We start from the raw sequence: 16,420 nt of genomic DNA, 5'->3' as shown, positions 1-16,420 counted from the left end.
AGGCGGCCCAAGTGGGCGGGATCAACCTCAAAGGCGGCGCGACCCAGCAGGGCGGTGCAAGCTTGCGGAACCCTACTCAACGAGGTCGCCGTTGTGAAGGGAACTAATCCCGCGCAGGACGAGCAGCTTTTGCAGCCCAGCTGGTTCCGGTTTGGAAAGATGGCGGTGGCTGGGGCGTCGGCTCAGGAACCTCTAGTACATTGGTGCACACAGCAGTTGCGGAAAACTTTCGCCCTGGATGTCAGCGAGGAAATCATACAGTAAGATGGGCTCCGGGGCCGAGGCGGGAAGCAGCTCTGAGATACAATCCGGTAGGGAGAACGGGAAAGCCTAGAGGACTGAAAAGTTAAGAAATATGATAAAAGAGGCTGCAGACGAACTTTCGTGTTTGAATTTTGGCCTCCACTTTTTTCAATTTAGCCCCTAGATAAGTATGTGAGACTCCACTCACTTTCCTAGGAAAGTGTAACATCGTAATAATTAGACCTGTAAGATTGTCCCGGGAACAGGTTTGCTTGCACATTGTGAAGAGTGAACAAGTCAAAACTGGCTTTCTAGAAATTACTTATTCTGAACGTTGTAGTAGATTTTTACACGGGGACGACATGGGGCAGTATAGATAGTTCCTGATTGCAGAGTCACCGCTTCGGTTTTCTGTTGCCACTTAATCGGTTTTGAAAGCTTCAACAAATTAACTTACCCCTTTGCAAATCCTCCCCCCATTTATAAAATGAATTATTACTAGAGCTTGCCTTTAGTGTTTTAAAATTCTTACGGAACAGATGACGATTATTTAATATTTTCTTGAAATAACTAATTTGTTTCACCTTACTATATATCAGTCTCTGGGGCAACCAAGATGATATAGACAAATTGGGTTTAATGTGTTGACCAGTTCTGCGATGTGAAGAAGTTGAGGGTCTTCTGGGAGCACAGAATACACTTTCCAATACTGGATTAACTATTCAATAAAGGATAGATTATGATTTGAGACTCTTAAGATGTACTGGGAAAGATGCCTCTCATGTGAAAACTAAATTAGCAGAAGCTGGGGTTCAAAGTATTCATGTTGAGGGGAAGAATACAAAAAGAAACTGAATTAAAATCAAAACAAAAACTAGGACTTATCCTTAATTTGATTCTTTGTTGCTGAACACAAAATTGCTATTCCAAAATTATAAGAAATACAGTCAGTTTTCTGAGCGTGGGAGAAAATAGATTAAAAAAAAACTGGCTTGGCAGTTTTAAAGTTGAAGCTATAAGTATGGTTTAACATTTGCTTACATTTTAAAGGCATCATAAGAACTATGCCGATCATAAGCACTCAAGTCAAGCATGCTATAGTATTGTTTGAAGTACTTATTATGTGTTCACTAGTTGGCATCAAGCTATTACGTCAGTATGAAAGCAGTTGCTGTGCTTTGTTTGACGTTTACTTGAGACTAAAACAGATGTAATGTTGTAAGAATGAAAATAATTTGATATGTGTCCTAAATATTAAAAGAATTTTTGATGTTTTTTTCAAGACAGGGTTTCTCTATGTTGCCCTGACTGTCCTGTAACCTGCTCTGTAAACCAGGCTGGCCTCAACACCACTGAGTCCACCTGCCTCTGCCTCTTGAGTTCTGGGATTAAAAGCATGTTCTAACACTTTCCAGCATAACTTTATAGATTTTTTTTTTTTTAGTGTAATTTTTGTTTGTTTGTTTGTTTTGAGACAGGATTTCTCTGTGTAGCTCTGGCTGTCCTGGAACTCACTCTGTAGATCAGTATGGCCATAAATTCACAGAGCTCCACCTGTCTCTGCCTCCCAAGTGCTGGGGTTAAAGGTGTGTGCTACTGCATTAGGCATTGTCTCTTTAAAGTTTTTATTTTACTGTTTTAAACTTTTATTTTTATTTTTTATGTGAATGGTGTTTGCCTGCATGTCTGTGTACCATGTGTGTAGTGCTCTACTAGACCACAAGAGGGCATCAGGTCATCTGGGTCACCAGTTTCAGATGCTGGGAATTCATGTGCTTTGGAAGAGCTTCCAGTGTTCCATCTCTCCAGCTCTTTTAATTTTTACTTTTGGTTAAGTCTGATAACTGCAATGTAACTCAGTAATAAAGAGTTTACCTGATATTTCCAAGGCCCCAGGTTCCATCCCAAGCACAACAATTAAAGCACAACCAACCAAACAAAATTAATTAAATCTGTTGATCAGATGTTCTTAATGAAGTATGAATGCACATTTTTTTAAAGATTATAACCGAACTTCTACTATCACACTGGAAGAATCTAACAAGTATATTCAACCTGTTAAGAATATTAAAATGACATTTATGCATGTGTATGCACATTAGTGGACTCATGTGAGATCAGAGGACAGCTTGTGGGAGTTGACTCTCTTTTTCTACCACCCAGGTTCTCCAAACTCAGGTCATTAGGCTTGGTGACAAGGATCTCTGCTTGCTGAGCTGTCTCATCATCCCATATTTAACCGTCTGAGAGATAGTGTCATCTACAAAGTTTACACTTTAGAATCATGTGATCGTATTATGAAGGGGGGGATTTTAATGTTGAGCCATATTCATAGCTGTCCTGGAGTGCATAGAATCCATAGGCTGCAGTTTTAACACACCTGTTTCTAGTACATGTGCTACCAATGATGGGATAATTCCTTCTTTTTTTAAAGATAGATTTATTTTATGTGTGTAAGTGCTTTGCCTATGAAGGTATGTGCACTGTGTTTGTTCCTGATGCCCACAGATGTTAGAAGACGATGCTGGATCTTCTGGAATTGGAGTTACAGGTGGTTATGAATCACCATGTGGGTGCTGGAGACTGAACTCATGTTCTCTGCAAGAGTAGCAAGTGCTCTTAACTGCTGAGCTATTCCTCTAGCCATACAAATTTCTTAAAATACTGAGAAACAGTAAATGCCTAAATACATATGTAAGTTAGATTATGACCTATTTGAAATCAGGTTCTTTGTCCTTATCAAATTTATATCCTTAGCATCTAGCATAGTACATGGCTCAGAGTAAACACTCTTAATAAATTAATGAATGCTCTTTGTTTGTGTTTCTGGAGTAATACTGGAATGGGACCTAAAGCCTCATGTGTGCTAGGCAAGTTCTGTATGACTAAGCTACCCTCAGCCCTGATGAATGGTGTTTAGTACCTTCATCCCTGTTATGATTTCTGAAAGTCATAGAGTAAGCTATTCTTGTGTCAACAACTTATATCTTTATCTCCTGAGGTATGTTTTGTCAATTGAGACTGCTGAAGAGCTACGAGAATATGTGGCAGACCTTCTCCAGGGAAATGAGGGGAAAAAAGGTCAATTCATAGAAGATCTTATAAGTAAATGGCAAAAGAATGATCAAGAGTTGGTTTCTGATTCTTTTCAGCATTGCTGGAAGAAAGATGGTAAGTTAATGTGGTTAAGAGATAATTGAAGTATTAGTGATAAATGTTCGGCTTTAAAGCACAGTGCTATGCCACAAGGTATTACTTGTTCACAACTAAACTAAACAATCCCATGTGTGCATATTTTCTGCTTAGGTCTATTCAGTTAGTAATGAATATTGCTCTAATATATCAGGCTTTTCTGCCTGCCTCCCAAATACTGGGATTAAAGATGTGTTCTGTTCCACCATACTGGGTACCGGCCACCATTTATAAATTTACAAAAAAAAAAAAAGAACAAAAACAACGAAAGAATCTGTTCCCAGACATAGTTGTGGCTTTAGAATAATTTCAAGAGCCAGGCGTTGGTGGAACACACCTGTGAGTTTGAGGCCAGCCTGGTATACAGAGCTAGTTCCAGGATAGGCTCCAAAGCCATATAGAGAAACCGTGTCTCGAAAAACAAAAACAAAAAAAGCATAATTTCAAAAAGTTAACAAATGGATTAAAGAAATACCTTTCAAAGGCTGAGTCCTCATTCAGTAGTAAGACACTTGCCTAATATGTGTGAGAGCCTGTGTTCAATCCCTAACACTACAAAAAAAAAATTATTTTTGTTTTTTCGAGACAAGATTTCTCTGTATTGTTTTGGAGCCTGTCCTGGAACTCTCTCTGTAGACAGGCTGGTCTCAAACTCACAGAATCTGCCTGCCTCTGCCTCCTGAGAGTTGGGATTAAAAAAGGCTTGAACCACTAACACCCAGCCATAAAAAATACTTTTATAAAAGTAATTTTGGAGATATTTTTTCTTTTTTTAAAATTATTTATTTATTTTGTGTGTGAGTGTTTTACCTGCATGTATTTCTGTGTCACCTGGTTCCCTTGCAGGACAGAGGACAGACTTGGGTTCCCTGGAACTGGGGTTTCAGATGATCTGAGCTGCCATGTGTGTGTATTTGAAATTGAGCCATGCCTAGCCAGTGCTTTTAACTGCTGAGCCATCTCTCCAGCCCTGTTTTTGTTTTGTTTTTGTTGTTTTTTCTTTTTTCAAGACAGGGTTTCTCTGTATAGTCCTGGCTGTTCTGGAACTCATTTTGTAAATTAAGCTGGCCTCAAACTCAGAGATCTATCCACCTCTTCCTCCAAGTGTTGGGATTAAAGTCATGCACCACCATGCCTGGCTCCAGCCTTATTTTTATAAATATTTTTAATGATGTGTATACTTGAGTGAAAATATTGACAGATTATAAATGACACTTAGAGGTATCCATTTATATAGCACAAACAATGAACACCAAACTAAATAATATGTCATTATTATATGGTGTAAAATATTATATTATTAACTTTCACTTATTTTTATTCGAGTTCTCCTTTTTCTTTTTCTTCTTCCAGTCCTGGGGATCCAACCCAGGGCTGCTTGCATATTAGGTGAGCACTCTCCATCGCCAACCCTGTTTAGAATTATTTACCATTGACCACAGTCATGAAGTTTTGAATTGAGAGTAGTTCTGCCTGACTTCATGTCTTGCCTGTAAATATTAAGAATTATCTGTAAGCTGGGTAGTGGTGGTGCACACCTTTGATCCTAGTGCTTGGGAGACAGAAGCAGGCGGATCTCTGTGAGTTCAAGGCAAGTCTGATCTATAAAGCTACACAGAGAAACTCTGTCTTGAAAAACAATAAAAACAAAAACAAAAAAAATAAATAAATAAAATAAAAAGAATTACCTTCAGGTTTTACCTACAGAAAACTAAATAATAAACCTTGCTATTCTTTTTTTGTATTTGTGAGTATTTTGTTTTATTCTTTAAAGAAATTTTAGATGGACAGAGATCAGTAGACCAGCTAAAGCGGAGTAGGAGGAAAGGAAGAAACAAACAGGAAGTTCCTGCATTTCCTGAACCTGACCTGACTGTAGAGGTCAAAACACCTTTAGATTTGGCCAAGGTAAGTGCTTACAAAAATCCCTGGCTGTGTAGGGAAGAAGAAATGACTAATATGATTTGAAGGCAAAGTGCAGAAATTGGTCTACCATGGTGGATTTTAACAAATGGGTGGAGGAGGTGACAATGCTGACATACTTCTTTCTGTGTGATGTGCTAGGTTTGTTTTCCTTTAAGATAAGGAAGCCATGGAGCACAGGCTGACCTCTAACATGCTGTTAGTCTTGAACTCCTGATCTTCTTACTTCTCCCTTCCAAGTTCTACATACAAGTGTGTGCCACCACTCTCTACAAGAGTTGTTTTATTTCATACTAAGCATCCAACTTAGGACCTCATGCGTGCATGTGAGACAAGCGCTCCACCTCTGAGCTGCATTCCTATTGCTGGATGGATACTAGTTAATAAAGCACCCTACTTCAACTTCATCATTTGAGAGGGCAGTCAATTAAATGATTATATACTTCTTGCTTTTACTAAAACTGCCAGGCCTACTTACCACGATCACAAAGGTGATTTTCCCAGGGCGAGGCTTTCCCATTTCACTCCGGAGATGTTGATCCCTGTGATTTTCAAAAAGGTGGGGAATTCAGCTACATAATTTGTGGCAATTGTGTTCTAACTCTCTTCCTACATCTAACAAATACCCAAAACAAACAAAAAACCCACACAAACAAAACCCAAAATCAATCAAACAAAAAGCTAAAACTACAGGCAATTGAGAGACCAAAGCAGGAAGATTGAGATGAGAGTTCCAGGCCAATCTGGGCTACTTAGTGAATTCTAGGCCAGCCTGGAATGAGACTCTATTCAAAAAATAATTAAAAGATAGATGAATAGTATTTCTTTTTCAAAAGTTTTCTACCATTATTATCATTATTCAATCTTCAAAACTCATTAATAACCAGGCTTGCCTAGAATTCTCTGAGTATCCCAAGCTGTCTTTGAACTCAAAATCCTCATGCTTCAGTCTTCCAAATGCTCAGGTTATAACCACTGTACCTGGATAACTAAAATATTTATAGTGATCACAACCTGACAAGCTAAATTTCCCACAGAAGAAAATTAATATAAGAAGGAATTTTTAAAAAAAATCTGAGTATGATACCATGCCAAAAAAACCAAAAAACAAAAAAAAATGGGTGAAAGGTAGACATGGTGGCCCCAATTGTAATCCCAGTGCTCAGGATTCTGAAGCAGAAGTCCCTGCTATTCAAGTCCAGCCTGGGCTGCAGAATGAAACTTTCTCAAAAAAGTAAAACCAAAGCAAAACGAAAGCACTAAGAATGATATTTACAAAGATTATCACAAGAGAATAAAGAACATATAACCAATAAGTATATAAAAGTGTTTAAATCTCTCTAGGAACTAAGGTGGCCAATTTTTCATACTTCTAGTTTGCTAGGAACATTTTCAATTTTAACACCTTAAGTCCCTTGTCATGCCTCTGCCCCAAGGCAAGAACAAATCCAAGATGTCTATACCAATCAGACAAATATACTTTAAATCACTGAGATATTTCCTACCAGATTGTCAATGAGTAAAAATAGAATTAGTGTTTGGCAGCATGCATCAAGAATTGTAGAAATGCTTGTATATTCTTTACTTTGAATCCCCATCCCCCACGGCCTTGTGTGTACTAAGGTAGAACTTTACTCCTGAACAACCCCCAAGTGCTGTGCTGTATTATTTTAATGCCTAAAGATCTTGCATACATTTTTGTGTCTCTCTTGATCATTTGAACATCTGTTGCTCTGCAATTCATATTTTTATATTGTAATATTTTATCCTGTTATCTTTTTCTCTGCTATCTGTTTTCCCTCTAGTAATAAGAATGGAATATAGAGCCACATGCATGCTAACCACATGCTATGCCACTTTACACTCTTTCCTCACTTAATTTCTAAATGAATAAGTTTTAAATGGATTTTTCCTATTTTATTGATTGTCTATGCTTTGAGACCTGTGAATGTTGCCTTCATGTGTAAAACTTCCTTTTAAAAACATATCAAGAAAAAAAAAACATATAAAGCTGCTTTATTTGCTACATTTACTTTGCTCTAGGCATATTAGGTGACTGAGAGCTACTAACAAAATAATTGCCAGAAAAACAATTACCTTGCTTTTATCAGATCCCTAATAATAAGTACTCTGTATTTCCTTTCTTTGGTGATTCCTGTATGTTGTTACAGAACTGAGGCTTTCTTCCTTGATTCTTTTTGTTGTCCTTAATCAGTGTTGTGGTGATGTCTTTGTACAATTAGGCACAAGAAAGCAACAACTCAGTAAAGAAGAAGACAAAATTTGTCAATTTATACACAAGAGAGGGACAGGACAGACTGGCAGTCCTGCTTCCTGGTCGTCACCCATGTGATTGCCTGGGCCAGAAGCACAAGCTCATCAACAACTGTCTGGTCTGTGGGCGGATTGTCTGCGAGCAAGAGGGTTCTGGCCCCTGCTTATTCTGTGGCTCTTTGGTAAAGTCCTTCTTTCCTGTTTTGTTTTTACTCTGTGCCCTGGGTGATTTTTTTGTCAACTTGCATTATCTTAGAAGAGGGAACCTCAGTCCAGAAAGTGCTTTCATAAGATTGTCCTGTAGGTAACCATGTGAAACATTTTCTTAATGAGTGATTAATGTGGAAAGACCCTGCAGTTATGTATGTTGCCACCCCCTGGAGGGTGGTCCTGGAATATATAAAACAGGTTAATATATGATGTTGTTTGCTTATAATCCCAGCACTTGGGAGGCAGAGGCAGGAGAATCTCTGTGAGTTTGAGGCCAGCCTGGTTTATATAGTGAGTTCCAGGCCAACTAGAGCTATACAATGAGACCTTGTCTTTAAAAGAAAGGAAAGGAGGGTGGGCTGGCAGGCAGGCAGGAAGCAACCTTCCTATATTACCTATCAGTCCCTGCCCCAGGTTACTGTCTTTAGTTCCTGCCTTAATTTCCCTCAGTGATGAACAAGATGAGATAAATCCTTTTGGGTGCTAGAGAAGCTCAGTGATTATCAGTACTTACTGTTTTTTGCAGAGGATCTGGGTTCAATTTCCAGCAGCCATATGATGGCTCACAGCTATCTGTAACTCCAATTCCAGGAGATCTGATGCCTGCTTCTGACCTCTGTAAGACCAGACATACATATGGTAAACGAACATACAGGCAGGCAAAACATTCAAACATTCATACAATAAAAATAACAAACAAGAGTATATAAAAAAAAAATAAACCCTTTCCTCCTACCAAAATTGCTTTTGTTCATGGTGGGGTTTTTTTGTTGTTGTTGGTGGTGTTTTTTGGATTTTTGTTTGTTTGTTTAAAGACAGGGTTTCTCTGTGTAGCTTTGGAGCCCATCCTGGAACTTGTGCTATAGACCAGGCTGACCTCGAACTTACAGAGATCCACCTGCCTCTGCCTCTCAAGTGCTGGGTTTAAAGCTGTGTGCCACCACTGCTTGGCCAAATCCTCTGTAATTTCTCTTAGGAAATTTCTTCTCTATAATGTTTAATGAAATCCCAGCACTATGGAGACCAAAGCAGAAAAGTGAGTTATTGCGTAAATAGGTTGGCTTCAAGCTCCCTGTGTAGCCCAGGCTCATTAGTAACTGTCTTTGAGCTCCCTGTTCAGTCCCCCACCTCAGGTTCTCAAGTATTAAAGTACTGAGATGACAAATGTAAGCTATCATATTTGCCTTCTGGTTCTTTCTTATTTTATGTGCATATGTTTTGCTTGCATGTATGTCTGTGGACCACATTTGTGCCTGGTCCCCTGATAGGTCAGAAGAGGTAATTGGATCCCTTGGAACTGGAGTTACGGACACTTGTGAGCTGCCATGTATGTGCTGGGAATCAAACCCAGGTCTTTTGGAAGAGTAGCCAGTACTTTTAACTGCTGAGCCATTTCTCCAGCTTCAAGCTTCTGGTTCTTTCTAATAAAACATCTCCTTATAATTTCTATTGTTGGATTTGGAGTTTATTGTTAGAACCAAAGGCTTTTGAAAAGTCTTGTGATATTTTTCGGTATTCTCAGCAGAAGCAAATATTTTTACATTGAAAGTAGAAATATGTATATTATTTTAATGTAAATACATACAATTATCTAGTTATTCAGGAATATTTACACCAATAAACTTTTGGTTTTTCTTTCTTTAATTTATTAATTTTTATTTTATATGCATTGGTGCTTTGCCATGGGTGTCAGATCCCCTGGAACTGGAGTTATAGACAGTTGTGAGCTGCCATGTGGGTGCCTGGAATTGAACCCAGTTTCCTCTGAAAGAGCAGTCAGTGCTCTTAACCACTGAGCCATCTCTCCAGCCCCCAACTTTCTGTATTTTCAAGACAGGGTTTCACTGTGTAGCTGTGGCTGTCCTGGAACTCACTCTGTAGACCAGGCTATCCTTGAACTCAAGAGATCCACCTGTTAAGGCTACTCTTTATAGCATGCCAAGCAAGCAATATTATTCAACTATTGAATGATAATTCTTTATTTTACTTTATAGGTATGTACTAATGAAGAACAGGACATTTTACAGCGTGACTCAAACAAAAGCCAGAAATTGCTAAAGAAGCTTATGTCAGGTAAATCCCAGGTTTCTTTCATGTTTTATTTTTTTCATTCTTTGAGACAGGGCCTCACTATGTACCCCTGGCTGGCCTGGAACTCACTGGTGCCAGGATGTGCATCATTGCCTGGCTAAGATAAGGGGCTGGGGCGGTACAGGGCACACCCTTACTCAACAATTTTTTTTTTTTTTTCTTGATTTTTCAAGATGGTTTCTCTCTGTAGCCCTGGCTGTCCTGGAACTCACTTTGTAGACCAGGCTGGCCTACAACTCAGAGATCCACCTGTCTCTGCCTTCTAAGTGCTGGGACTAAAAGCATGCATCACCATGCCGGGCTCTCAGCTCCAATTCCTGTGTTTTAATTCTTATAAAGATAAATGCTGACATGAAGGGATGAACTTATAAAGGAATTGTACTCTTTTCCCCAAAATATTAAGTCTTATATTTGAGAACATCTGACAAAAATAGTTAAGGACTTTTTTGTTAGGGTGGTATATACCTGAAGTACTATATTTGGGAGGCAGAGGCAGGAGGATTGTTGGAGTTTGGGTGTTTGGGACTATCCTGGATAACACAGCAAGACTCTTATCTACTAAAAACTAAAAATAACACACATGTGCACACACATAACCAACAGACTGCCATTAAAAAAAAAAAAAACCTAAAAATAAAATATAGGTGGGCTGGTGAGATGGCTCAGCGTGTAAAGGCACCCCCTGTTGAGAAAACTGACTCCCATAAGTTGTCCTCTGCCCTCCATATATGCTTCATGGCATGTGCGTGCGTACACACATGCGTGCGCGCACATACACACACACAAACACACACACACACTCCACACTAAACAAATACAATATAAAAAGAAGAAAGTTAAACTAGGCATGGTGGTACAAGTAAACCTATCACTACATCATCCTAGTTTATGGAAGGGGCACGGCATGTTTGGAACCAGCCTGGCATGCACAGTGACTAAATGAAAATAGGCTATCTTGCATTGCATAGTGAGACTGAAGAAAAGTTCAAGGCTGGCAAGATGGTTTAGAAGGTAAATAAAGGTTCTCACTGCTAAACCTGATAACTCAAGGTCAGTACCTGAGACCTGCAAGTTGTCTTTTGACTTCCATGTACATGTGGTGGCATGTACTTACTCACATACACTAAATTCTTTTAAAACTCCATAAAATTTAAGACTATTTTTAAAAGGCACATTTTTTTTTTTTTTTTTGTCTTTTGAGAGATAAGATCTCATGTAGCCCAAGCTACTCTTAAACATGCTGTGTAGCTGAGGAGAACTTTGAACTTTAGATCTTCTGCCTTTTCCAAGGTATTGGGATTGTAGGTGTGTCATCATGCCAGGCTAAAACCATGTGTTTATTAATTTCCATCAAAACTATATTTAGCTCTTACCTTAGTTCATATTCATTTTCTTTTTATATAAAAATATATGTTACTCAGGTGATGGTGGATCACACCTTTAAACTCAGCGCTAGGGAGGCAGAGGCAGGCTGATATCTGTGAGTTCGAGGCCAGGCTGGTCTACAGAGTGAGTTTCCAGGACAGTCAGGTCTGTTTCACAGAGAAAGTCTATCTTGAAAAACAAAAAGTGTGTGTGTGTGTGTTGTTGTTGTTGTTACTATAAAGTAGCAATTATAAAAAGCAAATGCTATGCTTTTCCAGTTTTCAATTTTATATAACTGGTTTCTGTGTTAGGCTTTTCAGCTTTCAATGCTGACTGAACTTGCAACCATTCTGCCTCATTGGTTGGTATTACGGATATGTATCACTATGCCCAAAGTTTTATATTCTGTGTACTTGTTTTGGTTGAGCAAAAGACAGTCTGTTGGGCTGGACAGATGGCTCAGTGGTGAAAGCACTTGTGACTCGTTCACAAGGACTGGAGCTCAGTCCTAAGACCCAAGTAACAAGGTGGGCTTCCTGAAGATGCCTGATTGGACGCCTTCAGGCCTGCAGGCACATGGCACCTGCATGCACACATACACAAATAAATAAGGCTTTAAAAATTGTCTACTGACTGTTTATTATAATTTGTTTATCTAGCTCCTAGCTATTGGATATTTAGACCCTTTCCAAATTAGAAATGATGTCATCATAAATAGTCAACTTTGCCAATATGTCTTTTGACTTTGTTGGAACACATTTTTTTTGTTTTGTTTTGTTTGTCTTTTGTTTTGTTTTTCAAGACAGGCCTCTTTGTGTATCCCTGGCTATCCTGGAACTCACAGGTAAATTTCGTTAAATAAAGAAAAAACAAACTTTATTTATTTATTTACTTTTGAGAAACTGTTAGTATCAAATGCCACTTGATGTTGGTTGGGCCTGACCTTAAATGTTTTCATCTCAGTGAATGCTTCAGAGCATCAGGCTAGAACCAGATCTGTAAATATGTTGTTCATTGCTGCACAAAATACAACAAATTTGTTGTGTGAGCTGATATAATTTGCTTCTCTTATTGAATTTCAGGGGCGGAAAATTCTGGAAAGGTAGACATCTCTTCCAAGGACCTTCTTCCTCATCAAGAATCTAGAATTAAGTCTGGTTTGGAGAAGGCTATTAAGCATAAAGAAAAACTACTAGAGTTCGACAGAACTAGGTATTGTATGGTTAAACTAACATGTGCTCAGACAGGAATTCATTCATTGATTCTGGACATTAAAACATTATTTAGGGTGCTGGAGAGTTGGTTAAGAGATTAAGAGCACTTGTTGCTCTTTCAGAGAACCAGGTTCAATTTCCAGCACCTGTGTTGCAGCTCTCAGTCATCTATAGCTCCAGTACCAGAGGGATGCCCTCTCCTGAAATCTACATGCACTAGGCACTCACTTAGAGCACACACATGTACAGGCAGGCAAAACACCCACATAAGATAATAAAATAAGTTAAATATTACTTTGACACTTAAAACCTTTCTAGTGTGGAGTGTAAAAGGGTCTCTAACAGAGAAGAGGTGGATATTCTGTATTGGGTTTTTTTTTTTTTTTTGGCTTTTGTTGTTTGATAGGGTCTCACCATATGGACCTGGCTGGGCTAGAGATCTGCCTGCTTCTGCTTCCCAAGTGCTAGGATTAAAGCATAGAATACTATACCTATGTTCTTTAAATCTTTTTTTTTTTAAACATTCTGTACAAAGAATTTACAGATCACATTTATTTAGTAACAAATTATCTAATTATTGGGTAAAAAAATTTAAAGACTGTATTTTTAAACCAAAGAGCAGCTGTGTTAAGTAAACCAGTTTATATTGCAGAACAATTAAAATACTACATAGATAACACACAGATTTTTGTGCTAGAGACAGAACAGAAGAAAGTTTAAATTAAACAAAAACCAAGCCAGGAATAACGGCATAATACTCCTCTAATCACTTGGGAGACAGAGGCAGACAAATCTTTGTAAGTTAACACCTGCAGGCCAGAAGAGGGAACCAGATCTCATTAGGGATGGTTGTGAGCCACCATGTGGCTGCTGGGAATTGAACTCTTTACCTCCTGAAGAGCAGCCAGTGCTCTTAACATCTGAGCCATTTCTCCAAGCCTGCATTAGACTTTTATAAAAATAAAGTCCTGATAGACATGAGCTGCATACTTTCTACTTAATCTGAAGCCCCAGAGTGCAGGAAGCACATTTGTGAACAATTATGATTTCTTAAGTTCCCAATATAACCCTTCAAAAATGCTGACTATTCCACACTCTTTGAAACTCCTTTGAACCAAGATCCTGTATTAGAGAAGTCACTGAAATACTTAAGGGAAAAACTGGCCCTGGAGACTTTATTCATGAATTTAGCAACTGTTCTTTAAAACTTGCATTTCCGGGGCCTGGATAGATGGCTCAGCAGTTAAGAGCATTGGCAGCTTTTCCAGAGGACCCAGGTTCAATTCCAGCACCCACATGGCAGCTCACAGCTGTCTGTAACTCCAGTTCCAGGGAATCTGACATCTTCACACCAATGCACACAAAATAAAGTTAAGTTATAAAAACAAAACATTTGTATTTTTTGAGCCCAGCAGACAGACCCTTGTCTAAAACAGCTCGCTCTCTAGTGAAGTCACTGTGCCAGCCTTTAATTCACCATGATTTCCTCGGTCAGGGCAAGTACAATATTGTAAAATTTTATTAGTAGGGGAGTAGAGTCAAGGCCTGTACCATATCTTTTAATACAAAATCATGTTGTACTCTGAATATGAATGTAATTGTCTTCCTTATGCTTGTGTGCTTCACTAGTTTGTAATTATGGAGAAATGCATCCTTAACTAGGTTTATGACTTTGGTGTAATCATTTTCTGTGAGCTCCAGGTTTATTTTCTGTAGAATGACAGGAAGGTTAAATTTGTCAGAATTCCTTCCAGCTGTCAAGTTTCTTGTCATTATGATCTTAGAACTTGGGCTATGTATTAGGAAAAAGTGTAGATTGAGGAGGGGGGATATGGAACTGACAGAAGGGGTTTAAGTTTCTTGCATGCGACTGGGCCCTTTTTTTGGGGAAAAGTTTTGTTGGGGGGATATGGAAACTGTTACAGTTAGTGGTAATAATTAAGCTACTTGACACCAGCAGACAGATGGGTCTATTAGTAATAAACCAGACCCCAGTGAATTATAGAAAGAGTAGGACAGTGAGTAAGTTATATTGAAATAACAACTGGTATCTGACAAAACCAGCCTGGAGGGCTGGAGGATGAATGGAAGGGGAGGTGAAAGGTTGGACTTGTCAGAAAGAAAGGACAGTGGATGATGGTGGTATGTCTTCCACTGCCTGAGGATGAGATTAGTTCTAGGAGCAGAACTGAACCTTGAAGTAGACATAAGATACACACTGCAGCTTGAAGTCAGGAAGAGCTTAGCCTGATTTTAGAACATTCTGGCTTTTCATAGTTGAGACAGGAGCTTCTACAATAGCAAAAGTTAGGCAGTAATTAGTCCATATTTGCAACACATGACGCACTTGCTGTGTTTTTGTTTTTTGTTTTGTTTTCCTGCCCAGTATCCGAAGGACCCAAGTTATTGATGATGAGTCAGATTACTTTGCCAGTGATTCTAACCAGTGGCTGTCCAAAGTTGAGCGGGAAACTCTGCAGAAACGAGAGGAGGAGCTGAGAGAACTCCGACATGCTTCACGACTCTCTAAGAAAGTCACCATTGACTTTGCAGGGCGGAAAGTCCTAGAAGATGAAAATCCACTAGCAGAGTATCACAGCAGGTAAGTATGAAGCCTCTGGTGAGATCTGAGAAGAGGGGCAGCCTGACTGTGAAGGTTTTTCCTCTAATGTATTATTTACTTAAAAAGTAATGATGTTTGGGTATTGATGGTGTACGCCTTTAATCCCAGCACTCAGGGGCAGAGGCAGGTGGATCTCTGTGGGTTTAAGGCCAGCCTGGTCTACAGAGAGAGTTCCAGAGCTATACAGCCAGAGCTACAGAAAAGAAACGCTGTCTCAAAAATGACAAAAAAAAGTAGTAATATAGTAATGATAATAATAATTATGATGGTAGCCCAATGTTTAAAGCTCTTGCTGCCCAGTCTTAGGACCAGAGTTCATATCCTTACAACCTGTTTGAAGCCATTATGTAGTACCACATATCTGTCATCTCATTGTTCCTATGGCAACATAGGAGACAGAAGCTCACAGGCCAGTTAGCCTGGTGTATGCAGTGACAAATAGCAAAGAGAGCTTGTCTCAACCAGGGCAGAAGGTGAGGATCAACAACTGAGGTTGTTCTCTGACCTCCATACACATACTGTGTGACACATATTTGCTCATACTTTCACACACGTCATGTATACATCTCATATGCAAATATCATACACACAAAGATAAAAATAAAGGAATAAAAATGGTCAATGGCCAACAAGTTAGCTCGGCAGGTAAAGGTTCCTGCTTGCTAAGCCTGATAACCTGAGTTTGGTTATCATGGTAGAGGGAGGGAACCAGATCTGAAAGTTGTCCTCTGATTTTCACAAATATTCTGTGGTACATGCATGCATGCACATTCTCACACACAAAATTAAAAAAGAATGCTAACAATGATGATGGACTAAAAATATTTATCAGTTGTAGAACATGTGTCTGACATGCACAAGGCCATTGATCAACCCAGGTACCACACACACACACACACACACACACACACACACACACACACACAATTTTATAATGATGGAATTCTGTATGGTGGCATATGCTTGTAATCATGGTACTTCAGAGACTGAAGGTACAGGATACATACTATGAGGCTAGCCTGGCTATATACTGAGTTGCAGATCAATCTGAGCTATATAAGAAGACCCTGTTTCACAAAAAAAAAAAAAAGGAAATAAATAAAATCTTTAAGGCTAGGATTGTGGCAAAATGGTATAGCACTTGCCAAGTAAGTATCCTTGAGCCCCAGGGTTTGATTCCCAGCACTTCAAAAAAAAAAAAAAAAAAAATTAAGTAGAAAATTATAATTGTTAATTTAGAACAGAAAATATATAGAGTAGCTGAAGATTTTCAAAATGAAGCATG

The 16,420-nt window shown here is 38.9% G+C and overlaps 1 protein-coding gene across 1 annotated transcript in view; it reads left to right on the top strand.

Moving 5' to 3' along the window:
- The first annotated feature begins 4 nt into the window (after positions 1-4).
- Positions 5-16,420, top strand: part of Trip4 (thyroid hormone receptor interactor 4) — a 53,883-nt gene continuing 37,467 nt past the window's right edge. The window contains exons 1-7 of the mRNA XM_051197794.1: positions 5-260; positions 3,245-3,414; positions 5,210-5,343; positions 7,602-7,814; positions 9,837-9,915; positions 12,381-12,510; positions 14,899-15,114. Coding sequence (XP_051053751.1) covers positions 160-260; positions 3,245-3,414; positions 5,210-5,343; positions 7,602-7,814; positions 9,837-9,915; positions 12,381-12,510; positions 14,899-15,114 — 1,043 coding nt within the window. The 5' untranslated portion in view covers positions 5-159. The remainder of the gene's footprint in view (positions 261-3,244; positions 3,415-5,209; positions 5,344-7,601; positions 7,815-9,836; positions 9,916-12,380; positions 12,511-14,898; positions 15,115-16,420) is intronic.

This window comes from Phodopus roborovskii, unplaced genomic scaffold, assembly GCF_943737965.1.
Source record: "Phodopus roborovskii unplaced genomic scaffold, PHOROB, whole genome shotgun sequence".
NCBI classification, from domain to species: domain Eukaryota; kingdom Metazoa; phylum Chordata; class Mammalia; order Rodentia; family Cricetidae; genus Phodopus; species Phodopus roborovskii.
The sequence above is the reverse complement of the archived record's forward strand: the minus strand, read 5'-3'. Positions and strand labels throughout refer to the sequence as shown.